Here is a 25,946-nt window from a genome sequence, read left to right as displayed (position 1 = left end):
GAGAGAGAGAGACTCAGGAGACGAGTTAATTTTAGCTCCTGCTTTAGATTTAGTCTCAGTTTAGTGATTGGGTTCTTCTCAGTCGTCCTGTTGTGTCACCATTGTTTTCTTGGAGGTCAAAGGTCAGAGGATGTGTGATGTATGTTTGTTATCTGGGCTCCTGTTGTTTCTGGGAGTATAAATGTTACAGTGATGCTGCTGTCCCTTTAAATGTCACATGATACCAGCTGACCAATCAGAGAATAGCTTCTGTATACACCTGAGGAAGACAGGAAGCAGTTTAATTGATTGGAAAGCATTCCATCCCTCTTCTTATCTTTTTCTCCCTTCTCTCTTCCTCCACTTTCTTCCTTACCTACTTACCTTTCCTACTTTGCTCCTTCTCTCCTAGTTTCCTCTCCTCTCCTCATCTCTCCTAGTTTAATTTCCTCTATTCTCTTATCCTCATTTCCTCCCCTCCCTTAGTCCTCTTTCTTTTTCTGCTTTCCTAGTTTCCTTTCCTTCCCTCCTTTTGGGTCTCCTCTCCTCTTCTCTCCCCTTTTCCTCCTTTTGCTCCCTCTCCTCTCCTTGTTTCCTCTCCTATTTTTTCACTCCTTCTTGTCTCCAATCCTTTCCTCGTCTCCTCCTCTAATCTTCCTCTTTCTTTTCCTCCTGATCCTCTTTCCTTTCATCCTCTTCTTCTGGTCTCTTCTCTTTCTCCTTGATTCCTCTCCTTTCCTCTTTTCTCCTTGCTTCCACCCCTCCTCTTGTCTCTCGTTTCCTCTCCTTTCTTCTTATCTTCCTCTTTCCTCGTTGCTTCCTTTCCTTCTCTCTTATCCTCCTATTTTCTCCTTGCTTCCTTTCCTCTCCTCTTCTTCTCCTCCCCCTTCATCTCTTCCTTCCTCACCGTTCGTTTCCTGTCCTCGCTTACTGTCTCCTCCTTCCGTCATCTCAACTTGTCTCCTCTCTTTGCTTCCTCTCCTTTCCTGTTATCCTCCTTCTCCTTTATCTCTTCCTTCCTCTCCTCTCCTCTCCTCTCCTTGCTTCCTCTCCTACCTCCCAGTGCTCAATTACAGACCACACTCTGGAATTCACACACACACACACACACACACTGCGTCCCTTCCCCCCTCACTGCAATGAGGTGTGTTTGAGGAGGAGGAGAGGAGTAAAGGAAAGGAAACATGGAAAAATATGGATAGAGGGAAGGATGGAAGGAAGGAAAAAAAGGAAGCAGTGGAACAAAGGAAAGAAGGAAAAATAGCAAAGGATGTAACAAAGGATGCGAGGAGCTGATGAAGGAAACGAAGCTCTGCTGACTCTTCAAGTGCGCGTTTACTGCGCACACACACACACACACACACACACACACAATGGAGTGCTGAGATGGAGGAGTGGTGTGTTAGAGGGCGAGAGCAGCCAGCTAGCAAGTGTGTGTGTGTGTGTGTGTGTGTGTGTGTGTGTGTGTGTGCTGCGAGCCCTGTGATTGGCTGAGCCCGGCGAGATGCACCAACAGCCGAAAGGAGAGGAGAGCAGAGGAGGAGAGGGAGGCTGCAGAGAGAGCAGCGAATACAAAGAGCATGTGAGTGTGTGAGAGTGTGTGTGTGTGTGTGAGTGTGACATCCAGAGGTGTGTGTATGTGTGTGCAGAAGCGGGCGAGCGAGGAGGAAACCTGATCCCTCTCTCTCCCTCTCTCTCTGTCTCTCTCTCTCTCTCTCCGTGTGGACTAACGTTAGCTCTGTCGGTGTTATTAGCCTCGCTGTGAGCTCGTAGCTTAGCCTGGCCCGGCTTGGCCCGGCCCAGTTTGGACCTGGTGCAGGTGGAGGAAGAGGAGGATAGTGATGGAGCGGTTCATGGCCCTGCTGCGCCTCCTGAGCAGGAGGAGGCGAGGGAGGAGGTACCGGGCGGATGACGATTACCAGGAAGGCTACGAAGACGTTTACTACTACACCAGCAAGTACAACACACACCTACTGAGTGAGTGAGTCCCATAGAGAGTCAATGGGAGAGAGAGAGAGAGAGAGAGAGAGAGAGGGCTTTGTTTTATTGTCTTGCTGGAAAGGGCGAGCGAGGTAGAGATAAAGGAAGAGAGAGAGAGGAGCTTATCAACAGATTATGAAGATGTGTGTGTGTGTGTGTGTGTGTAAGGTCTTGTATTATTGATGAAGGTCGTTAGTGAAGAGCTGCTCAGTTACAGCACACACACACACACACACACGCACAGGTATCCAGGTGACGAGGGAAAGGGCCAGGTGGTTTGTGGGTAATAACAAGGCAGGAAGTGTTGACGGTGCAGAGGAATGTTGACAATGTGGAGACACACACTGCTCTGATTGTTGTTGGGGATTAGGGGGTCTCAAACCGGGGGGCGGGACCCTCAGGGGGGACGGAGGAGGAGAGGAGCTGCAGGTACAGGATTATGAAACGTGGTCGGACACGTAAACAAAAACAGTCTGATGTTTGCTTACCTCATCATACCTGCATCTTTTGTTACACTTATTCTGCCTGTCTGTGGTGTCATCTTGGAGATGACACACATTATAAAGATGTTATTGAACGTTAAATATTATTGTAAATTGAATATTCTGAACATTATTCGTCTTGTTTCTATTTCAATACAGTTGAGTTTGAACGAAGTCTCTCTTCCTCACCTTTCCTCTGATCCTCCTTTTATCTCCTTGCTTCCTTTCCTCTTATCCTCCTCTCTTCCCCTTGCTTCCTTTTCTTCCCTCTTATCCTCCTTTTTATTTCCGTGCTTCCTTTCCTCTTATCCTCCTTTTTTTCTCCTTGTTTCCTTTGCTCTTATCATCCTTTTTTTTCTCCATGCTTCCTTTCCTCTTATCCTCCTTTTTTTTCTCCTTGCTTCCATTCCTCTTATCCTCCTTTTTATTTCCTTGCTTCCTTTCCTCTTATCCTCCTTTTTTCCTCTTGTTTCCTTTCCTCTTTTCCTCCTTTATTTCCTTGCTTCCTTTCCTCTTATCCTCCTTTTTTCCTCTTATTCCCTTTCCTCTTATCCTCCTTTTTTATTTCCTTGCTTCCTTTCCTCTTATCCTCCTTTTTTTTCTCCTTGCTTCCTTTCCTCTTATCCTCCTTTTTATTGCCTTGCTTCCTTTCCTCTTATCCTCCTTTTTTCCTCTTTTTTCCTTTCCTCTTATCCTCCTTTTTTATTTCCTTGCTTCCTTTCCTCTTATCCTCTTTTAATCTCCTTGCTTCCTTTCCTCTTTTCTCCCAGTTCCCATCATGTCAGGTTTTGTTGGTGTTCCTGTTGAGTTGGGTTCAGCGATGGCTCTGTGGTAAAACCTGTTTCAGACGTTGATGCCTCTGAAGGCGGGCGTGTTGGCGTGTTGGCGTGTTGGCGTGTTGGCGTGATGGCGTGTTGGCGTGTTGGCGTGTTGGCTTGTTGGAAGTCGATGATGAAAAAGTTAATTTAAAGAAACTGAAAGACGTCCCGTTCGGCTCTCATTTCCATCTTCATATACAGACAGTTTGACACCTCAGAAAGTTGAACCACTGTCACTCTAAATGAAATCCCCCCTCAGGTGTTTCTGACAATCGATACACGATATTTCCCCCCCTCAGTGTCTAGTCTTGTTTCTGTGTCTGACCTCCTTATGTGTCTTTTCACCGAGTTTCAGGTCGAGTAAATTTAATTTAATGTAACCTAGAATCACAAATTTGTCCCAGCGTGCTTTACAGTGTGCACGGTTTACAGCATCATCTATTATTAGACCCTCAACTCAGACAGGAGGAGGAACAGCCTCCTTAAAATACTTTAACAGGAAGAAAAGCAAACGTCAGGTAGAGAAACAGACGAGTAAAAACCGAGTGCATCAAAGTGTGCTAAAAGAGTCCTCTCTGACACGCTGACACTTCAGTGACCAAAATAAAGTCGATATTCTTGATTTTCTTCACAAGTTTGTGTTCATTAGTGAAGCGTCTGAAAGGCCTCGGGCTGCAGGCTCACACTTTAATTTAGAAGCAAGTCTAATCTTTAATTAACAGTAAGAAATAATTATCTTATTGTGACCCAGATCAGAGTTTCACCCAAAATAAAGAGCGCCGTGTGTAGCGGCTTCAGATGTCATGAGACCATTTAAAGACCGATCAGGAGCTGTTATCAGTTCACTTTAAAGCTTCGGATGGTTCAAAAGGATCAACATGTTCTGCTGTTATCACGGTAAACTTATAAATGTTCTTTTTTTACTTTGAGGCACCAAAACTTGTTTCAGAAGTAAAGCTGAAGTGTCTTAAACCTGCATTCTCTGAATGTCCAGCAGGGGGCGACTCTCTCGTATGTCAGAAAATGTTGTGGGAGCTGGGTGGATAAGGTGTCTCTGTGCAGCGTCTCTGTTCTGGATGTCTGACGTGACGCTGGAGGACGGGGAGCAGCTCGTTCTTCCTCTCGGCCTTCACACACTCATCATGCTGCACTTTGTTCTTTCAGCTGCTTCAACAAGTTAGTCGTGTTGCTTTGCGGCGCAGACGCAGGTTTCATGACCTCTCTGCTGATCATTGTTTCTTCTTCACATCACTTAAACCTGAAACACCTCCAAACAAGTGCTGACGAGCCGTTTCAGGGGACCAGCTCTTCGTCTTCTGTTCAGACGTTTGACTTTAGTTTCTCTGATCGTCTCTGTTGTTTACTCTTCCTCTCTGTAAGGTCGGCGCTCATCACATGACATGCCGGCTCCCCCAAACATGAAGCTCAAACCTCTCCATCGCCCCCTGGGGGAGGGGCTGTTAGTTTAAGGAACGCTTGATTTGCACTACTTCCTCCTGTTGGGTTTACTTCCTGGATAATCTTCAGGTTTCTGGAAGGTTCTTTTCTTTTTCTTTGATATTTTTATGTCTTTAGTTTTAAGAACAGAGAGATTTGGATGTTTAATCCTCCTCTCGGCTAGTTCATGTTCTGGAAATTAACACTTCCTCTAACACTTTTTAATGTAGCATTAAACACCAAAATACCCATGAGCCTTTGCTGCTCCTGCTGTGGAAAACACTGCATACTGATTTTGCTTTGTTGCAGCAATCAGGCACCAAATCTCTGCAACTTGGCTGCACGCTGAAATCAAAAAGAACTAAACCTGATTTCTATTTCACCTTTTTGAACCTCAGAAGAACTCATAAAGGTGAAAGGACGCAAACGTTTGGAAGATTTTCATGGAATATTCTGGAAAATGTCAAATATTCTGTCTTGAGAGGACTCGCCCGCCCACGATTAAACTTCTGATAAACATCATAAACTTTATTCTCTGTACGGAGAAAATGACTTTAAATCTACGGCTTCAAAATACTGGGAAACCGATAATAGTTCTGTGAGGCTCAGCCTTCAACCTCCCTCTGTTATTAGCCTCTCTGCTATTAGCCTCTCAGCTCAGATGCTCTCTGTGGGAGTTGTGGTTAACCCTGCACGTCTCATCTTGTCCCTCTGACATGTTTGAGCTCTTTGCGGTGTCGGCCTTTTAAACGAGCCTCTCTGCTTCTCCATGAACGTTTCAAACTTTAAATTTACGCTGATTTATTTCAACTTTTAACAAACAAAGAAACATGACAGAAACGTTTAAATGTGACGCCTTTTTCTGCACGTTCATCCTCCATCACCTGCACGATGTCGCCCAGTCACAATATTTAAATTATTTTAAAAGCAGGTAAGAGTTTTATAATGTTTAAGAGGACAAATTAGTTTTACCTGATGGAGACTTTTTAGAGTAAAAGCAACATAATTTGTTGTTTTTCTGAACTTGTCAGGATGCTGAAAGCTCAATAAACAGATAATATATCCTTTGTAATATTTACTTTAATTATTTATTAATCTGCTGATTAGTTGCAGGACTAACCGATTAAAGTTTTGGTCTAAAAATGTCTGAAAACAGTGAAAAATGTGCAGCAAAGTTTCTCATAAATCAACGTTTTTTATCTTTCTGAAGGCGTTCCTTTTAATGTGACGTTAGTCTGATGTGTCAGCTGTAATTTAATATAATAAAAGCAAAGATTTTTACTGATGTATATAAATGTTATTTCCTTTGTGCAGTTCAAAAAGTAGAGCCACGATGTTACAGGACCTGCAGATCCAACTGTTCTGTATGCATAAAAACTATTAAATTAGCTTCTTTATTCTGTGACAGTTTTTCTCTTTAAACAGCTAAATATTGAAGCGTAACTGCTGCATGATGTTACGAGGTCCTGCTGCTACAAAGCCTGACATACGGCTAACTTAAGGAACATTACACAGACTCAGGTTGTGTGTCCTCGTGCTGTTAGAGGAGTAAATGCAGCAGCTTCACGTGTGACTTCGTCCACTTCCTGTTTGATTCTCAGCTGATTTGACTGTGACGTCTCCGGGGACGCAGCTCGGATTCAGATACATTTGTGTTTTTGCAGCTGAACCCTGGTCCTCTTCTCGTGTCTCCATCTGTCTCCCTGCAGAGAAACCTCCAGCAGCTAAACTGTTTATACTGATTAAAGTGTTTGTGAACGCTCCCCAGCTGCGAGCTCTCGATAAAGGATTCGCTTTGGTGTCCGGCCGCGTCCAATCTCCGGCTCCTGAATGAAGTCGACGCAGCAGATTTACTGCAGCTCGAGCGGGTTTGTGCACAGAAAGTCTCTGAATCCTCAAATATTTTCCATCAACACCTGAATCTCGCACGTGTGTGGGTGTGGGTGTGGGTGCTAATAAGTGACACTGACTTTATGAGTCCGCTGTGCAGAATGAGTCTCAGAGCTGCCAGGAGACATTTCCTGCAGCTACCAGCTAGCAGCCAGCGTGCATGCGTGCGTGCGTGTGTGTGTGTGTGTGTGTGTGTGTGTTAAGTGCAGCGTGTGATTCTATATGAAGGCCGTTTACGGTTGGTTGAGTGGGTAACCCGGAGACACACACACACACACTCTCTACAGACCTCCTCAGTGTGATGTGACTCCTGTTTCTGACCTGGTTTCGTTGCCACTTGCAGTTTGCATCGAGCGTCTTTGAGTCTTAAAAATGTTTCTAAATCACAGGCAGAAATTTTATTTTAAAATGTTTTTTTATAATCTTTAAAATTCTCTCAAACATCTAAAAAAACCTGTCAGGTAAGATAAAGAAAGCACTCTGCTGTGTCACAGGCCTGGTATAAGTTCGTCCAATCAATTTGAATCAGACCGAATGAATCGATCCTTCCTGTCTGCGTGCACAAACTAGCTTTAAGAGAGTCCGGCACAAGCTAAAGCTAACGAGCTAGTTGCACCCGAGTGGCAGAGACGGGTGGTAATGAGACGATGTGCTGCAGCTCTCTCCTGGGATAACTTAACAACACAGGTGAGGCAGAGCAGGTGTGTTTAGGGGGAGGGGCTTCCTCAAAGTCTCTGACAACAGCTTTACTGTATCTTTATCTCATTGTTGGACTCCCTGTAGCTCAAAACAAACAAAAACAAGTCTTTCCTCATTAAAAATCTGGCGCCTACATTACCCACAATGCAACTCTGCCACCAGCAATTTAGACACAAGTTGTAAAAGGACTGCAGCATGCTCTCTTTTTCTCTCTCAGCCCAGCCACTGATTAAATGTATGACTTTATATTTACTACATTTCAGAGGGAGATGCTGAACTTTGAACTGCAAACATTTAACCTTTTTTTATCATGTAAAAGTTAAAGATCAAACTGTTTATAAGGTAAACAAAGTAGTTTAAATTTGCTGTCTGATGAGATACGTGAGGCACATTTTGCACTCGTATCCTTACTCCATATTTAAACATATTTAAAGTTTATATTGATTGTTTTTATTGTATTGTCGTATTTTATTTTATTGCTTTCTTTGAAAACCGAACTCACATTACCTCGTCTTTAATGACAACTTTTACTTTTATTGCTTTTATTGCAGTTAATGATCAGAGTACTTCCTCTATAACTGCAATAAACTCATAGTTCTCTGTACAGTGTCGCTGTAGGGCCTCAAAACTCCTCCAGCAAACGACCAAAGATGATAAAATTTAAAGATATTTCTCGTCCCTTTAACTCCAGCATAGAGTCTATTTTTAACCTGGTTTGAGTCGACCAGTCACAGGTCAGAGGTTAAGCGTCTGTAGCCACGCCTCCATCAGGTGATGTCACCTGTACCTCTCTTACACACCCCGACAGCTGCCTCTCCGCCCGCCTCCCGTCCTCTCCGTTCCCCCTCTGAGCTCATTACACGTGGAAACATCATGATGCATAAATTTGCACATCAATGAGGTGAGGAGACGTCGACGGTTCGCCGATGAGTTCAGAGCGGAGCAGCAGTCATGTGTTATGTGAAGCTTGTTGACATAGAAACATTTGCTCATTAATGCTTTAAATAAAGACTTTATTAGCATAACTGGTCGCGTGTTGAACATGATGGAGATTAAAGAGGAAAACGAGCGTCTGGAGGAGGCGCGGGTTTAATTCAGAGTTCAGTCTTTGCTTTGATTCTGTTTAAACTGAACCAACACAGAAACCTAAATATGTTCAAAGCAGAAGACATCTTTATTTTCGTGTGTTTCTGGCTCCTGATGAACGAGACAGAACTCCTACCTGGTTTTTAATAGCTCTGTGTGTGAATGTGTCAGACTCCGCTGGCTCACAATCCCACGTTTCTACACTTTTCCATTCGCTGGGATTCGATTCGTGTCGGTCTGTAGGCGGTTATCTCGCAGAGAAGCACACAGACACGCACGCACACGCACACGCACACACCAGCAGGGAGAGAAAGTAGAGCAGAAATTTGCACAACTTCACCTTAATTAATCTGAAGGCGTCTGGGGATTCGGAGCACTTTCCCCTCATTATTTGGATATGATGTTTAATTAGTGCTCCCAAATTAAAGAACAAATGCTCCTTTTTTCTGCACTAATTCTTTCCATACTGAAGAATTTAACCCGTTAATTACGGGAAACTTTAAAGGCCACAGAGACGCCGTACAGGGACAGTAAAAGATCCAGGACTCAGGGATTTATAAAGACAATAATCAGCAAGAAGGACGCGTGCAGTACGCTGCATGTTAGCTTGTTTTTTAGGGCTACATACTTCCATCCTTCTCTCTTCCTCTCCGAGTTGGATGTAAAGTTTAAAAAGCTCCTTCAGTCCATGCAGATGTTTATTGTTACTTCTGTTGCTCCTACATCACAGTGCCATCATTTAACGTAGCTTTTATTGCAAGAAGAAGAAGAAGAACTACAGGTTATTTCAGCTTCTATGTGTTTTCTTTTTGTTGCAAAACTCTAAAATTGCCTGTAGGTGTGAATGAGGGCGTGAAAGGTTGTCTGTCGCTGTGAATCAGTGCTGTGATTGACAGGTGACCTGTCCAGGTGTAACCCCGCCTCTTGCCCAACGGCAGCTTGGATAGGCTCCAGCCTGACCGTGACCCTGAGTGGGATAAGCGGTATAGACGATGGATAGACGGACACTTTAAGTATAAAATAAATGCAGCAAAACGAGGCAGCAGCTGCTCGCGCGCGATGCATCCTGGGAAATGTAGTATTTTGTCTTTTTCACAGCCTAATATTTCATCTTCCACTTCGCCATAGAGCTCTGTTGTTGGCCAAAAACTAGACTCAATCCGACACACGCCGTCCTGCCGCCACAAGTGATCACTATTGCAGCAAATGTGGATTCATCCGCCGCTGAAAATAGTCCCCAAAGAAATGCAGCCCTTTCCATTTCCTCCTGTTTGTTTGAGAAAAACTACATGAAGAGGAAATTACTGAACCTTTTTTAAACTGAACAAACTAACAAAGTAAAGCTTTACATCATGTTTGTGTGTGATGTGTTCAACGATGTGGTTCAGCAGGAACCAATCAGGTTTGAGTTTAGAGACACAAACAGGAAATGTAGTGTGTTATTTCTGAAGTTGAGGCGACCATGAGCTGATGTGATGATTTGGGGTGTTTTTGGTTTGTTGATGACAGTGCTGATCAGTGTGTCCCATCTGTTCCTCACACACACACACACACACACACACACACACACACATTAACCTGTCAGTCTGACTTTTAGCACTAATTAAAGGGTTACACATCCGTCCTCTCCTCCTCGCCTCTCTGGAACAGTGTTATTAGCACTCTGACTGTGTGTGTGTGTGTGTGTGTGTGTGTGTGTGTGTGTGTGTGTGTGTGTGTGTGTGTGTGTGCATGCTTACATAAGGAGATGTCACGGTGACTCAAACCCACGTGTTTAACTTTGGGGCGGTGGGTGTTGACATGAACACTCTGATTTGCTTATTTTTAAAATGCTGGTGGCTGTGATGATAACCTGTAATGTGTGTGTGTTTGTGTGTGTGTGTGTTCGCGCGCATGCGTGTACTCGGATTAGTTTGTGTATCTGTGTGTGTGCGTGTGTGTGTGTGTGTGTGTGTGTGTGTGAGTGAACTCTTCTTTCATCTCTCAAAATCACTCTTTGTGCGGCGCAGGGTCGCTCTCTTGCCTCAATTATTCATCAGCTTGTTTCCATGGTAGCAGCTGCAGCCGTGTGTGTGTGTGTGTGTGTGTGTGTGTGTGCGTGTGTGTGTGTGTGTGTGTGTGCGTGTGCGTGTGCGTGTGCGTGTGCGTGCGTGTGCGTGTGCGTGTGCGTGTGTGTGTGTGTGTGTGTGTGGGGGGCTGGTTGATTTGACAGCAGTAGGATGGACTTCCTCGGCTCATTACAGCACATGATTATTACATCTGATGTCCGTAAAGAGACTCTTTGACCTCTGTGACTGTAAACAGGAAGTTGAAGTTCTGTAAGTTTTTATAATTAAAGTTATTTAATCTGTGCTGTGGAACTTTTTCACTTTGCCCTGACTTTAGCTCCAGTGAAGCCTAAATCCCTCCTGAGCGGGCGCTGCCATCTTTTGTGTCCAGAGCGTGTTCAGTAGAGATCGGCTGGTGGAGCAGCAGTATTGACGTCCCGCCCCTTCCTCCACCCGACACACACCTTCACCTTGTGTCCTACTTTGTATTTTTATCTGTCTGTTGCACTTATCGAGCATCATTTAAATAACAGTCTTTCGTGGCCTGTGTGACTCTGAGGTGCCAGCTAGATCAAGCAACACAAAGACCTGCTGCTGCCATGTTACTGAGCAGCATCAGAACACCTGGCGGAGTCAGAGTGATCCGTACAGGATCACGCCTGAGGATGTGTCCGTTATCAGGTTTTCATGGTCGACGTGGAGGCTAAAGCCGTCGCCTGCGTTCTGTCAGAACTGTTGTGACTGAAGTCTTTTTCTTTCGTCAGTTTTCTCTGACGCGATGAGCTGCTCTCAGACGGGACCTGAAAGGAACATCTTTTGAACAAACCTGCAGATGTTCACGCTTACGGAAAGTTCAATGACTGTAGTGTTAGTGTTAGTTACGTCTCTCCCATTTGTCAACAGAGCTGTCAATCATGAGACCACACCCCCTTTTTATAGCATCAAATAACTAATTAAAAGTAGAAAATGAACACTTGGACATAAATCAGCATGATAAGAACTAACTATAATGACAGAAACCATGTTTGAGAAAAATTTGTTTGACGTGTATTTTGATTTTATAGTTTGACTCATGTCCCATCTGTTAACATGGAGGAGGCGGGCTTTATGAGCTATACTGCAGCCAGTCAGCAGGGGGCGACAGAGAGGCTTTGGGCTGTCCTGTCGTCCATCTTTTCATACAGTCTGTGCTTCTTGCTGGTTCTGATTGGTTCTGCTTTCTGGGTTCTTATGCTGTTCTCGCCGGATGAGGAAACAACAAGAGGCTCAAAATCTTCTCTGTGAAGCATCAAACAGAATATTTATTCATGCAGGTGTTTTGAAGTCTCTGAGAGCTTCTAAAAATAACTTCAACACCTTCAGGAAGTGATAAATGACTGTTGTTTTTTAGAGACTCAAAGGCTTCGCGATGAAACATGAACAAACCACGGCACACTCTGTTCTTGTTGGACTGCTCACAGATCATGTCACGCTATTGTCTCATAACTGAGTTTAGAAGTAGAACCAAGTTAGTTCTTTATGGGAGAGTAACACATTATTCTCCCAGTACTTCAATAGAAAAATGATTTGATAATAGTTAAATGATAATAAACATATAGCAGCATCCTCATCCATTTCTTCCCCGCTGTGCTGCCATGTTGTCTCCAGCAGGGGGCGTGCTCGTCTCTGAGTGCAGCTGATAACCCGTGTAACCAGCAGGGGGCAGCAGAGGTCAGAGCAGACCAGCAGAGATCACAGAGAACCAAACCTCTGTTATATAACAGCACATTTTATAACCTCAGAGTGAGAGAGGCAGAGCGGGCGAGCGAGCTGTGTTTAATGTGAACACAACATGTTGACCTGCATTTTGCTGCAGTTATGGTAATATCACCGTTAATACCTTTAATACACACTGTGACACTAATCCGCTGTAAGCCGCAGCTGGAACACTGACCCACATCAGTGTCCACTTCACTACCTGCCCGACCAGGACACGCCCCCTCCTCCAGCGTCAGCCAACAGCAACACAGGAAAGAAAACAGCTGCTCTCTGATTGGTTCAGGAGGGAAATCCTAAAATAAAAGGAGATTTTAGTGAACAAGGTTTTACTACCATGTGTTACAGGGTCAGAGGTCAGAGCAGGTTCACTACAAATACTACTACTACTTTTAAACTTCCCTTCTTCATGACCTTCCCTTTACTCTTTCCTTATGTCCTATCTTCTTTCCTCACTTCCTTTATCTCTTTCTTTTCTTCCTTCCTTTCTTAGTTCTTTCCCTCCTTCCTTAATTGCTTCCTTTGTCTATCTCTTCTTCCTTCCTTCCTTCCTTCCTTAGCCTCTTTCTTTCTGTTCATCCATCCTTTCCTTCCTTCCCTTTCTTTTCTCCTTTCAGAGTTCCTTCCCTCCATTTTTTATTTCCTTCCTTCCTCCCTTTCTTAATTCTTTCCATCATTTGTTTTCTTCGCCACCTTCCTTCCTTGATTCCTTTCCTTCACTCTTTCTTCTCCCCTTTCTCCTTTTATCTCCCTCCTTTATTCTCTTTCTTTTTTCTTTCTTCTTTCCTTTCATCCTTTGCCTCCTTCTTTTCTTCAGTCCTCTCTTAATTCCTTGTTTATTTTTCCATCCCTCCATCCAGCTGAACACATTACATCCCTCCCTCTGCTTCTCCATCATCCCTCTATCATCTATATTTCCATCCTTCCTTCTTTAATTCCTCTCCTCCATCCTTTCTCCTTTCTCCTTCCTTTTGTTATTCCTTTCTTCATACCCACCTTCTTTTTCCTTCCTGCATTTGTCTCTTTCTTAATATCGTCCCTTGTTCCTTTTTTCTTCCTTTCCATTCTTTGCATCCTTCCTTCCTTATTTACTTTTCACACTCTTTCTTCTTTCTTTCTTTGCCCCTTTCCCTTCCTTTCTTCCTTTTCTTAAATCCTTCCCTCATTCCTTTTTTCTACCTTTCCTTTCTTGTCTTGTCTCCTCTATCCTTTCTTCTTCTTCACCTTTGCGTTATTCCTTTCTTCCATCAACCCTTTCTTTCTTTCTTAATTTATCCATTTCTTCCATCATTCCTATCCCCCTTCCATTCTTTGCATCCTTCCTTCCTTCCTTATTTCCTTCACTCCTACCTTTTTTCTCTCTTTCCTTTCTATCTTTTGCCTCTTCCCTTCCTTCACTCCATCATCTTTCTTCTTTTACTCTTTCCTTTTTCTTGCTTTCTTATTTCTTTCCGTCCTTTCTATCCTTCCTTTCTTCTTTTTAACTCGTTCTTTCTCCCTTTCTTTTTCCTTTAGTTTATCTTTCCCCTCTCTTCCCTAATTTAATTATTCCCTCCATCCTGTCGTCCTTCCTTTCATCCTTAAATCCTCCTTTTCACCACATGTCTATCCTTAAATTCATCCCTTTATCCCCACTTCCCTCCCTTGCACGCTTCCTCCCTCCATCCAGCTGCACAGAAACACATTAAAACCCTCCCTCTGCCTCTCCATCCCCCCCTCCTCTTCATCCTCCCATCTGCGCAGACTCTGCCTCCCTCCCTCCCTCCTCCTCTGCCTCATTTTATGGAGGAGCTTCACATCTGCAGCGCTCCCTCTCTCTCTCTCGTTAGCCGAGCCTCGGGAAGCGTCTCCATGATGGATTCAGTTTGAGGAGGCCGTTTGCACTCGCTCGCCCACAGAAGAGGAAGAGGAGGAGGAGGAAGAAGAGAAGGAGGAGGAGGGGTAGAAGAAGGAGGTGTAGTTTGTGGCGGCTGCACCTGCATGGCGCTGGGGGGGGAGGCGACGCTCGGCTCGGCTTCACCATGATCGCCGTGTCGTTTAAATGTCGCTGCCAGATCCTGCGCAGGGTGAACAAAGGTAGAGAGACATAGAGAAGCACTGGGAGAGAGAGAGAGAGAGAGAGAGAGAGAGCGAGGGGGGCTGCATGTGTGTGCGTGATGGAGGGATAAGCGTGTTTGCGTGTGTCATACATGTGTGGTCGAGCAACATTTGGTGTAAACTGCTGACATTGAAAAGAGAGAGGGGTAGTTGTTTGTGAGCAAAGCGAGCTCTGTGTGTGAGAGTGTGTGTGTGTGTGTGAGTGTTAGTGTGTGTAAGTGTGTGAGTGAGTGTGTGTGTGTGTGAGCGTGTGTGAGAGTGTTAGTGTGCGTGAGTGTGCGTGGCGTTGAAAATGATCTCCTGATGGATTCATTCAGTCGATGGCTGCAGGTTGCTTTGCACGAGAGACCTTCAGAGTGACAGAGAGAGAGAGATAGCATCTTATTTTCATGAATGTAATATTCATGGTGTGTATTAACAGGGGAGGAGGAGGGTGTGTGTGTGTGTGCGCGTGTGTGTGCTCAGATTTCTGACATTCTTCCCTCAGTGTGCTGGAAGCTTCAGGTGTTTGTTTTTGGGTTTGTTGTTCCTCCGGTTGTTGGTCACTCAGGATGAAGTGTTTGTTTCTTGTGTCGTAGCAGAAGAACTACGATGAAGTTAAATGAATGAAATCAGAAATTTGATTTAAAAACAAAAGACATATAAAAGAATTTGTCGCATGTTTCGGTTGCATAACTGTAACAACAGAAAGCGAGGGAACAGCAGAACAAGAAATGTAAAATAAGCCATAAAAATATGAAAGAAGACTAAAATATCTATAATATACCTGTTTTTAATGAAGAAACTTTTGTACTATAAATACTCTCTGAAGATAAGATCAGCTTTATTGATCCAGAGAGGAAATCCAGGTGTCAGCAGCAGAAGATAAAGTGAGATAATTACAGCTTTATAAAGTAAAAATAAGAATAGAAATATAAACTATGTAAGAATTAAGAGTCTGCAGAGCCAGCAGCTATAAGTAAACTACAGTGTAAGGATTAGGACAAAATAGAGCTATGTGTCATGTATTAATAAAGACGTATGATAGATTTAACAGAACAGGATATAAAGTCTTATAAGCTGAAATGTTTTTATATAGAATGATATAATATGCAACATGAACTACAGGTGATTTTTAAGTTATGTTAATATTAAATACAGAGTGAAGCACATGATTCTGCATGTGTTATGAATGTAAAAAGTTATTTTAATTTACTTACTTACTTTACTTTTTAGACAATTAGCTGATTGTCAACAAGTCGTTAGTTTGGTTCACTTTGTAAGAAAGATTCGGTTCCAGCTCCTGTTGAAGACTTTCATAACCTGTTTCAGCTAGCTAACAGTTAGCTTAAAGCTAAAAGCAATGGATCAATGTTGGAAAAAGTTAACTAGCAGTGGAGTCGTAGTAGTTGTAGATGTAGAAGGAGGCTGCACTACTATGCAGTGGTTAGAATTGCAATGCATCCTGGGACATGTAGGCATTACCAGCAAGCCTCTTAGCACGGAGAGGAAGGATCTAACTGCTACAATTGATCACATTTACCGTTGAACAGGACGATAGATAAGCTGTGTTCCCTTCCAGGGGCTGCTCCAATCAGAGCCTGCGTAGAAGCCGGACTGAAATGAGACGGTCTGGTCTACCCTTGGGTCACTAAACATTGCTCCTGTCGCCTAGCAACAGGTAGCTAGTGGGCTAACTAGCTAGCTTAACTAACGTCGCGTAAGTTAACCAATTATTTTAAAGATAATTTGTTTCAAGGGCCCTTTTGTTTCGCTTTTAACACCAGCTATTTGACTGAGTTGAAACCAAAAAGTTTTCTTCCTCGGCCACGTAAAAGTCCGCCATTTTGTTTGAATTGGCATGCAATGAATCTTGGGATACATTGGGCTGCAAAGGATGTACCCGATGGATCCTCCGGGGAAACGGAGGACGCATTTGTCGGCCTGATCTGAAGTAGCCTTCGAAATGGGACAGCTTTCGACTCGGCGCTGTGACGCAATCAACCTTCAAATACGGCCTTCGAAAGCTGGAAGCTAGAAGGTTCCTGGTTCGAGTCCCGGTTCAGACGTAGTGGGCCTTTCTGTGTGGAGTCTGCATGTTCTACCTGTGCATGTGTGGGTTCCCTCCGGGTACTCCGGCTTCCTCCCACAGTCCACAGCTCGTTAGGTTCAGTGGTGACTCTGACTGTAGCTGTGGGTGTAATCTTCTCATCTTTTAACAATAAAGTAAATCCAGTAGTTGTACAAAATAGTAATAAACACATTTCTTGTTCAGTACATGAACTGACACAATGTTCTCGTCACTGGTTGGTCGTGACTCTTTAACAGTGTTTGTGATGCTCTGACTGAAGAGTGCAGTAATGTGTGCTCTCGGTCTAATGACCTCTGCTGCTGAAGGTCAGACAGCTGTTGGAACACCTGAGGCAGTTTCACCCTGATAATAAGATTATATTTACTGTGATCTTTTATGTTTTCATGGTTGCAGCTGCTGAAGATGTGAGAATTTGCTGCTTTTCCTTTGAAGGGTTTAAATCATTAGAATTTATTTGTTATAATTTAGTGGTTGGAAAGAATCAGCATTCTAATGATTCTGTTATTTTAATTCTCTCTCATTTCAAACCATTTAAAAACCACAGAATCACATTACTGAAGAAAAGAACCAGCAGATACACTTCTGACAGAGTACAGAGTTCTTCACCGAGCGCCATGAGTATTTACATTAGAATAAAGGCCCTGAATGCACCTCCACTACTGTGTGACCTTGTTTAAACAATTGGACCAGCTCAATGATAAGCGCTAAGACTATTTATATATAGTATAACACCACAGTGTGTAGTATATAGTATATATGTGTGTGTGTATACAGAGTGTACTGTAGCTGGAGACAGAGAGAGAGATGCTGCTGTCCTACATGGAGAGGAGGAGGAGGCTCAGCTTTCATCTTTAGTTAGCTATGCTGTGAGTGTGTGTGTGTGTGTGTGTGTATGTGTGTGTGTGTGTGTGTGTGTGAGAGAGAGAGTGATTTCAGCATCTCATTGTGTGTCTGAGCTCCGCCGCTGGAGCCGAACAGAACAGAATAGATAGAACAGAGTAGATCTGGAGCCGATTACACTTCCACAAAATAAAACTGAACCAATACCAGAGGATTGTTTTCGACTGAACTGTAAAAAGATAAAACACACAACGAGCCAAACAGACTCGGGACGACGTGTGAAGAGAATTTAATAGCTGCTCCTCCCTTGTTGCGTTCAGCGGCTGTAACGTACGGTTATTCTCATTAGCAGTGATCGTTTTATTCTGGACTGTCTACAGCAGAAAATTACGGCTGTCCTGATAGTTTAATGCTCTTTGAGTTATTCCTGGTGCACACGAGACTTCACTGCTTTTAAAACACGGGACGCCACAGACACAACAACAGATTTACGGGATGTTTCTGCCTCAGCGCTCGTGACTGTTGTGGCCAGAGGCAAAAACACTGTTTATTATATTTAGGCCGTCCCATTCTCTTAAACGCAGTGTTTCACTAACGCGTGGAGGGAATGTCATCAAACTTTGCAAAATCCTCCACTTGGACTCAAAGATTAATTGACCCAATTTTGGAGATCAAAGGTCAAGGTCATTGTGGTCTATTCAAGAAACATTTTTGGCCATAATTCCATAATTCATACGTTAGTTTTCACACAGCTTCATAATGTAACATCATAGTTATAATATGTAACATAACATCATAACATCATATGTTATAATCTTCAAATCTGGGACAAACTCAAGGAGAGACTTGTTCTCAAAGATGAACTAACTAGATTTTTAGTCAAAGGTTAAAGGTCAGGGTCACAGTGACATCATAATGTCTGCCGTTTTCCCGATCCTTTTTTGTCATCATGATATCTCAGGAACACCTGGAGGAAATCTCTTCAAACATGGCACAAATGTTCACTTTGACTCAAGAATGAACTGGTGATATTTAGGCGGTCAGGGGTTAAAGGTCAAGGTCACTTTTATCTCCGGTTTGTCCCATTTTCATGGACCCGATATCTTAGCAACTCCTGGAGGGAATCATTGTATGTGTAAAACCCATTGGTCGATGTAAACTGAAACTTGACTGGTTGGCGGCAGCATTCAACCAGAAGGAGGCAGTTCTAGTAGAATGTCTCAAGACACGGGACCGCACGCTTGGCTTTTAGACTTTCAGAGTGAACGTCAGAGTCACAGAAACAGAAACTGCTCAAACATGGAGCAGGGCCGTCGTCAGCTGGTCGTGTTTGCCACGTTTTTGAGAAAAGAGAGAAAACTTTGGAAGAAATCTCTGCTGAGACCAAATCAACATTTCTTCCAGTTCCAAGCTGTTAATTCTCACACGGTCAACATTTGGTTTGTTGCTTCCTGGTCGTCCAAACTGATCCGATGTCATTGTTAATGCCTTAGCCCCGCCTCTGCTCCATCCTCTGCATGATGACATCATCACGGAGTCCCCCAGTGGACTCCTAAGATTGGTCCAGGCTTAGATGGACCACTGTGTTCCCCGCAGGGATTGGCCGGTGTACTGATGAGGTAACCTCTATCTGGCAGTGGTTTCTTTATTCATGAGAACAGCCTGACTGAGCAGACCTCTCAGCAGCAGCAAACCAGACGGTTAACCAGGCAGTAAGAGTCATTCAGTCAGCTTCCAGAGCTTTGTCAGACACTAAGAGGCAGCAGCATCACAAGTTGAGGATGCTAAGGTGCTCGTTGGTGAGACCTAAAAGCTTTTAACAAAAGTATTACAGTAGCTTATCATTGTTCTTTAAATAAGACAGCATCTTAACATTGGGATGTATTTTTGTGCTGGAAGCTCTGCGGTGTCTGATGATGATGGTGAGTACAGATGCATTATGGGAGCCTGCTAACGACAATTCACAGAATGGCTAGATGTTTTGTCTGGTTAGTCTCTGAACTTCGGGGTAATGATATGTTTCTTATCTTCAAACTCTGTGATAGTTTAATGAGAAACCTCCAAACCAACGAAAAGGACCGGTAGAGCTCTAGAACCAGTTGGAGGAACTGGTCGAGCTTCAGAACCATTCAGAAGACCTGTTGGAATATTTGGTAGAACTTCACAAAGTTGGAAGGCAGTCGATGCCAGCTGTAGTCCAGAATCACTTAGATAAGCTGGTTGAGCTGCAGAAACATTCAAAGAATCTGTTTGGGAATCTGCTTCAGAACCAGTTAGAGGAACTGGTGCATGTCTGTGACCCGTTGGAGAAAGTGGTTGAGTTTGGGAACCAGTTAGAGACACTGGTATAGCTGCAAAACCCCAACGATTAGCTGAACCAGAACCAGAACCATTTAATGAAACATTATTGGATGTTTCAACAGTTAGAGATACGGGTAGAGCTTCAGAACTAGTTATAGGAACTGCTGTGGCTTTGAACCAGGTTTACAAACTGCTCAAGCTTCAGAACCAGTAGGAGGAACTGGCAAAGCTTTAGGACCAGTGTGAGAAACTGGTAGAGCTTTTGAACTAGTTGAGAAAACTGGAGGACAATGTCTTGTAACAAGAAACGGTACTGGTGGAACTAGATGTTGAACTGGTACAACCGCTGGGATGAGGTGTTCGTCTTCTGGGCCAAATTCTAAACCAGCAGCAGGTAATGGTTGAGCTTCAGAACCAGTTAAGGGAACATGTCAAAGTAATGTGTATTTCTTTGTGTTTCAGATGAAGGGCCGTACACCAAACACTCGGCCGGGTCGCGGCCTCCAGATGGAGCGCTGGCCATCCGGAGGCAGAGTATACCAGGTGAGACGGTTTTATTCCTGTTCTTTGTGATCTCTTCTCTCCACTTCTTTCTTTTCCAATCTGGGTTTGTTCTGCTCGCTGTGATTCCACCAGCAGAGCTAATAAGCACTGAGACGAAGATAACAGCACTGAAAATAGAACACAAGCCGGTACCTGATGTTTTCAGTCGCTGAGACCTGCAGGAAGATGCTTGCAGTTGCAGTTTATCTCCTCCCACCTGGAGCTGGTGGCCTACTTGCAAACTTATCAGACTCCTGTAATCAGAATTTCCTAATACTTCTCGAACAAGACGTCAGAGACCTGAGTGTCAACGATAGCTGAGCTGTTAGAGTGACAGACAACCTTCCAGCTTATTGTTTGTCTCGTGTGTGCAGCTGAAGACCAGTTTGATTTTTGGAATCAGTTGAAAGAACAGGTTGAGATTTGGAACCGATTAGACGAACTGTTGGCCCTTCAGAACCAGTGAGACAAAAGTGTGAGCCTGCAAACCCAGCTGATTAAAGATTAAGTGGGGCATTGAACTATTTAAAGGGAATTTTATACCAGTTTAATTAAGGTGGTATTTCAGGGCCAGTCAAAGGTACTGTTAGAGATCTAGTTGCGTTCAGGGCACCAGGTGGAGCTTCAGAACTTGTCAGAGGCACTGGTAGAGCTTCAGAACCAGTTTAAAGATGTGGGGAAGTAATGATGTGATGATCTTTAGAAACATTAGAGGAACTTGTACAGCTTCAGAACCAGTTCTGGACAGAAGGTCTGAACTCTATCCAGGACTTTTAAAAGTGTAAAACCAGTAACAGGAACTAGTTGAGTACAAGAACCTTGGAAAGGATCGATCAAGCTTCTAAACACATTGGGAACTTGTTAAGCTTCAGAACCACAAACAGAACTTGGTTTAGGAAGTGGTGGAGCGAGAGAGCTGCTTAGAGAATCTGGTATTGCTTCGGAACCAGTTAAAGGAGCTGGTGGAGCTCCAGAACCTTTAAGAAACACGGGATCAAATCTGCAAACAAAGTGGTGTTGGTGACTGATTGAGCTTCTAAACCAGTTAGAGGAAGTGGTGGAGGTTCAGAGCCAGTTAGAGGATGTGGTAAAGATCTGGAACCACTTAGAGAAACTGGTGAAGCTTTAAAAACCAGTTGGTGGAAGTGTCTGAGGTTAATAAGCAGACGGCTGCAGACAAACCTCTTATTTAGGCTATAAAGAACATGTTCAGATTAGCATCAGACGGGGAGCAGATTTAACCTTGAGAGAAGTTTTGTTGTAATTCATCTCCTCTCACTGTGAAATTAACCGGCAGTTTGTGAAGCAACACTTTGAAAAGTTTCTCCCTCGCCGCTGCAGGAAACTGGTTCATCCAACATTTCATCAGAATACAAGATTTGTGGTTTTCTTCTCCCGGCTGTGAGTCAGCGCTGCTTTTTAAGAAAAGTTGAAAAGGACACTGACGCTTTCTGCAAAGCTTCTTTGGAGGACAAAGATAAGAGACAAGAAGAAGGCGGCTACAGTTCCTGCCAAAGATCAGGCGTCTTAATCCTGTCTGAATGAAAGAGGGTGAAGCCCTGCCTGATTAATATTAAAATACAACATTTTAATAAAATCCTGCCTTCTGTTTTATCACCTGAGGACAGCTCACATCGGATTGTACCAGGCCTGCTCTGAAATAGTATGTCTCTCCCTCTATCCATCTCTTCCACTGTTAAATATTTCAGCGTTTTATAAAATATAAATGGCCGACAGAATGGGAGATGACTTCACTCCTCTGCTTCTCCAGTTCATTATTTTATTTCTGTGCTGGAAGGAGAGTAACCGGAGGAAGCTGAGGAGCGCAAAGATAGAGAGACGAGGAATAAACTGTAAAGTAAAATTATTTGACGGGTAGAAAAGAGTGTTGGACCAATCGTGTTTCCCTGGTGTGATGTAGACGAGTTTCGGGGCTGCTCGGTGGTGGAGCTGATGAAGAAGGAGGGGACGACGCTCGGGCTGACGGTTTCAGGCGGCATCGACAAAGATGGGAAGCCCCGGGTTTCAAACCTGCGACAGGGAGGCATCGCTGCCAGGTGACACATCAACACTTTTTCTTGTCTTTTCTACATTATTCATCTTTGGTATGTTTCCGTTTATTCTGAAGTCCTGGTTCATCTACTGTGTTCTGTGTTTCAACTTCCTGTTCTAAATGTCACACACGATTCAAAGACCCGCTCCCACCACGACTCGTTTCACTTTAACTCATCACAGCTGCCGATCAGGACACAGGTTAACCTAACATGAGCATCACATTATCCACTGTTTGATAATGTAGTCAAGCCCAAGGCTCATGTTATCCATTACCATAAAGTTTCTAACGTTGTACATAAAATACATTACCATGCTGTTCTGTGGACTCCAGCTGCAGGCGAGCAGCAGAGGGTCGGAGATTTAGAGGTGGGGACTGTTTGCATATTCATAGATCCATTCATACCAAATGAAGGCGAACGTGTGGCCACATGTAAGAAATCTTAATGTATTAAGGCATGAAAACGTCTTCATATGTCACTTTTGTAAACACTGATGAGTTTTTAAGGAGTTAAATCAACAAGAAATTTCACAAAAGTCCTAAAAACTTTATTCTGACTTCGTGCTAACTCAAGTTAACCTTTGCCCCGCTGCCTGTTACAAAGTGAATTTATTTGAGGTGAAATTTAAGTGGATGTTTTGACTGTTTGTGCAGGAGCGACCAGCTGAACGTGGGCGACTACATCCGCGCCGTGAACGGCATCAACCTGGCCAAATTCAGACACGATGAGATCATCAGTCTGCTGAAGAACGTCGGGGAGCGGGTCGTCCTGGAGGTCGAGTACGAGCTACCGCCTGTCTGTGAGTACTGTGTTTTTAGTATAATTAAACGGTGTTAAGAGTCTTTTCAGTGTGTTGTTTCAGATCCTGGAGGTCAGAGGTGATGTTGATGTCTTCGTGTTTTGGTGTGTTGCAGCGGTGCAGGGGTCAGGGGTCATGTTTAAGAACGTGGAAGTCACGCTTCACAAAGAAGGAAACAGCTTCGGCTTCGTCATCAGAGGTGAGAAGAGCTCAGTGTGTGTGTGTGTGTGTGTGTGTGTGTGTGTTTAAATTATAAATAAAATACCTGACCTGTCTGTGTTTTTGCAGGTGGGACCCATGAAGACAGGAACAAGTCTCGTCCCATCGTAATAACAACGATCCGGCCCGGCGGACCAGCTGACAGGTTTGTGACCTCTGCCCTCTCTGTCTGTCTGTCTGAAGAGTTTTTGTCCCTCTGGAGCTCCTGTAGAGACTTTCCTCTCTCTTATTCCAGGGAAGGAACCGTCAAGCCAGGAGACAGGTTGCTCAGCATCGACGGGATTCGTCTCCACGGCAGCACGCTGTCAGAGGCCATGAGCATCCTGAAGCAGTGCGGGCAGGAAGCCACGCTGCTGATCGAGTACGACGTCTCAGTGATGGGTCAGTTTAAGCTTCAGTTTATAGTTATAGTTTGTTGATACCATCTAAACACGACCTAGAATAACCCAGCTTAAACACTTAATTAACAGAAAAGGTATCAGCAGCTATTTTTAAAATAAAAATTGTTTAATAACAAACAATGATTTAGTTTAATTTAGTTTGTCACTTTAATCTTTTCTGAAAATAAATGAATACATGTCATCAGCAAAGGCTGAAATATAATGTCTTAAGTTTCATCTGCATTATACTGATTGACTGATTTTTCATGTAAAAATTAAGAGGACCGAGAATTGAACCCTGAGGAACTCCACATGAGGGATTTCCTCTAAAATACATGAAAACACAAATAAAACAAAGATCTTTTTGTCCCTGTTGACCTTTTTTAGACTCTGTTGCGACAGCGTCTGGGCCGCTGCTGGTGGAGGTGGCCAAGGCGACCGGCTCCAGTCTGGGCGTGGCTCTGTCCACCTCCATGTTCTGCAGCAAGCAGGTCATCATCATCGACAAGGTCAAACCCGCCAGCATAGCAGACAGGTACCGGACGCCGAGCCTTAACCGCTTATCAGGGAAATTCTATCCTTCAGTACAAATACAAACTAGCTGTACCTGTGTGCAACCTTTTTTTTGTTTGTGTGTTTTTGTGCATATATGTGTGTGTGTGTGTGTGTGTGTGTGTGTGTGCGTGTGTGTGTGTGTGTGTGTGTGTGTGTGTGTGTGTGTGTGTGTGTGTGTGTGTGTGTGTGCGTGTGTGTGTGTGTGTGTGTGTGTGTGTGTGTGTGTGTGTGTGTGTAGGTGTGGGGCTCTTCATGCAGGAGATCACATTCTGTCTGTTGATGGGAAGTCGATGGAGTTTTGTTCTCTGGCTGAAGCCACTCAGCTGCTCTCTGCCTCCTGTCAGACCGTCCGCATGGAGATACTTCCACAACACCAGGCCCGACCGGCCCTGAACGCACCACAACATGGTATAAACACACACGCAGCAGACCCGACCGATCATAAACGCACCACAACATGGAATAAAGACAAACACACAGGGCCAGGAAGGCCTTGAACACAGCATGGCATCTTCTCCACTTCAACCAACTGACCCTGAATGCAACACAAAACAGTATATGCTCTAATAATAATGGATACATACTGAACATATAAAAGATTACATGAATGAGATGTAATCTTTTATAAAGCTGCGATACAAGCAGCTACCTGACCTCTGACCTTTGACCTTTCCTCCTGTCTTAACCGTAACACCCTCCTTTGTGTGTGCGTGTGCATGTCTGTTTGTCTATGACTGTGTGTGCGTGTGCAGTCAAGGTGCAGCGTAGCCCCCGTCCCCTTCCCTGGGAAACCGGAGGCTCCGCCCCCATCCTCCCCCCTTACCACTACAACACGTACCACCCCGACCAATCAGGTGCCAGATCGCACAACCGCCATACGAACAACCCTCGTACGTCCTCCTCGCTCTCTCTCTCTTCCTTACGTATGATCCTGTTCCTACAGCTGTCATGTTTTGTTGTGAGAGAGAAAGACATCATCTCTGTCTCTCTCTGTTTCTCTCTCTCTGTCTCTCTCTCTCTCTCTCTCTCTCTCTCTCTCTCTCTCTCTCTCTCTCTCCAGCTCTCAGTCACTCGTTCTCTCCGGGCTCCATGTCGGCCTATAGTCTCTCGTCCCTCAACATGAGCACCCTGCCCAGGAACATGTATCCCACGAGTCCCAGGGGCACGCTGATGAGGAGGAAGGGCAAGAAGAAGGACTTTAAGAGCTCCTGTGAGTTTGACCTTTGACCCCTGACTGTAGCTCTCTTTTCTTAGAAGAGTTTGGATTTATTAGCTGAACAAAATAAAATAGAAATATTAAACTCTTTTTCTCTTTCTGTCTCCATCAGTGTCTCTCGCGTCCAGCACTGTTGGTCTCGCCGGTCAGGTCGTTCACACAGAAACAACGGAGGTCGCGCTGCTCGGCGACGGCATCATGGGTTTCGGTCTGCAGCTGCAGGGCGGAGTCTTCGCCACAGAGACGCTCTCCTCGCCGCCGCTCATCGCTTACATCGACCCCGACAGCCCGGCTGAGAGGTAAGTGGTACTAGAAGTACTCCTGCCACTGAAAGTATGAGTAATAATGACAAAACACTTTTATATTACAGGGAAGTAATAATAAGGTTTATACTGCATCCCACTCCTTTTGCTTTGTGTTACATTTGCTGTAGAAATTGTTGACCTCTGTTATCTTTGTGTGTGCGTGTGTGTGTGTGTGCAGGTGTGGCATCCTGCAGATCGGTGACAGGATTTTGTCCATAAATGGAGTTCCTACTGAAGACTCGACTCTGGAAGAAACCAATCAGCTGCTCAGAGACTCGTCCATCACCGCTCAGCTCACACTGGAGATCGAGTTCGACGTGGCCGGTAAACTCAGATTTGTCTTGGACTTGAATTCTGCTGCTGTTCAGTGAATCTTTAGAGAAAGTATTCTG

General features: G+C 44.2%; 1 protein-coding gene across 4 annotated transcripts in view; it reads left to right on the top strand.

Moving 5' to 3' along the window:
- grip1 (glutamate receptor interacting protein 1) overlaps positions 1-25,946 on the top strand; it is a 56,375-nt gene that overhangs the window by 16,255 nt on the left and 14,174 nt on the right. Inside the window, exons 1-13 of one of the 4 annotated variants that reach the window (XM_069670960.1) lie at positions 1,821-1,956; positions 19,946-20,026; positions 21,948-22,083; positions 22,734-22,879; positions 22,995-23,078; positions 23,168-23,243; positions 23,334-23,479; positions 23,866-24,013; positions 24,272-24,441; positions 24,786-24,923; positions 25,094-25,243; positions 25,362-25,548; positions 25,733-25,878. In XM_069670960.1, coding sequence (XP_069527061.1) covers positions 1,821-1,956; positions 19,946-20,026; positions 21,948-22,083; positions 22,734-22,879; positions 22,995-23,078; positions 23,168-23,243; positions 23,334-23,479; positions 23,866-24,013; positions 24,272-24,441; positions 24,786-24,923; positions 25,094-25,243; positions 25,362-25,548; positions 25,733-25,878 — 1,744 coding nt within the window. Of the gene's footprint in view, positions 1-1,820; positions 1,957-14,176; positions 14,251-19,945; positions 20,027-21,947; positions 22,084-22,733; positions 22,880-22,994; positions 23,079-23,167; positions 23,244-23,333; positions 23,480-23,865; positions 24,014-24,271; positions 24,442-24,785; positions 24,924-25,093; positions 25,244-25,361; positions 25,549-25,732; positions 25,879-25,946 lie in introns of those variants that run through there. The other 3 variants (XM_069670961.1, XM_069670962.1, XM_069670965.1) reach the window with 3 other exon arrangements.

Source organism: Semicossyphus pulcher, unplaced genomic scaffold, assembly GCF_022749685.1.
Source record: "Semicossyphus pulcher isolate SPU_LCO1_2020_fin unplaced genomic scaffold, fSemPul1.0.p SCAF_20, whole genome shotgun sequence".
In the NCBI taxonomy this organism is placed as follows: Eukaryota; Metazoa; Chordata; class Actinopteri; order Labriformes; family Labridae; genus Semicossyphus; species Semicossyphus pulcher.
This window is presented reverse-complemented; position numbering and strand designations above follow the sequence as displayed.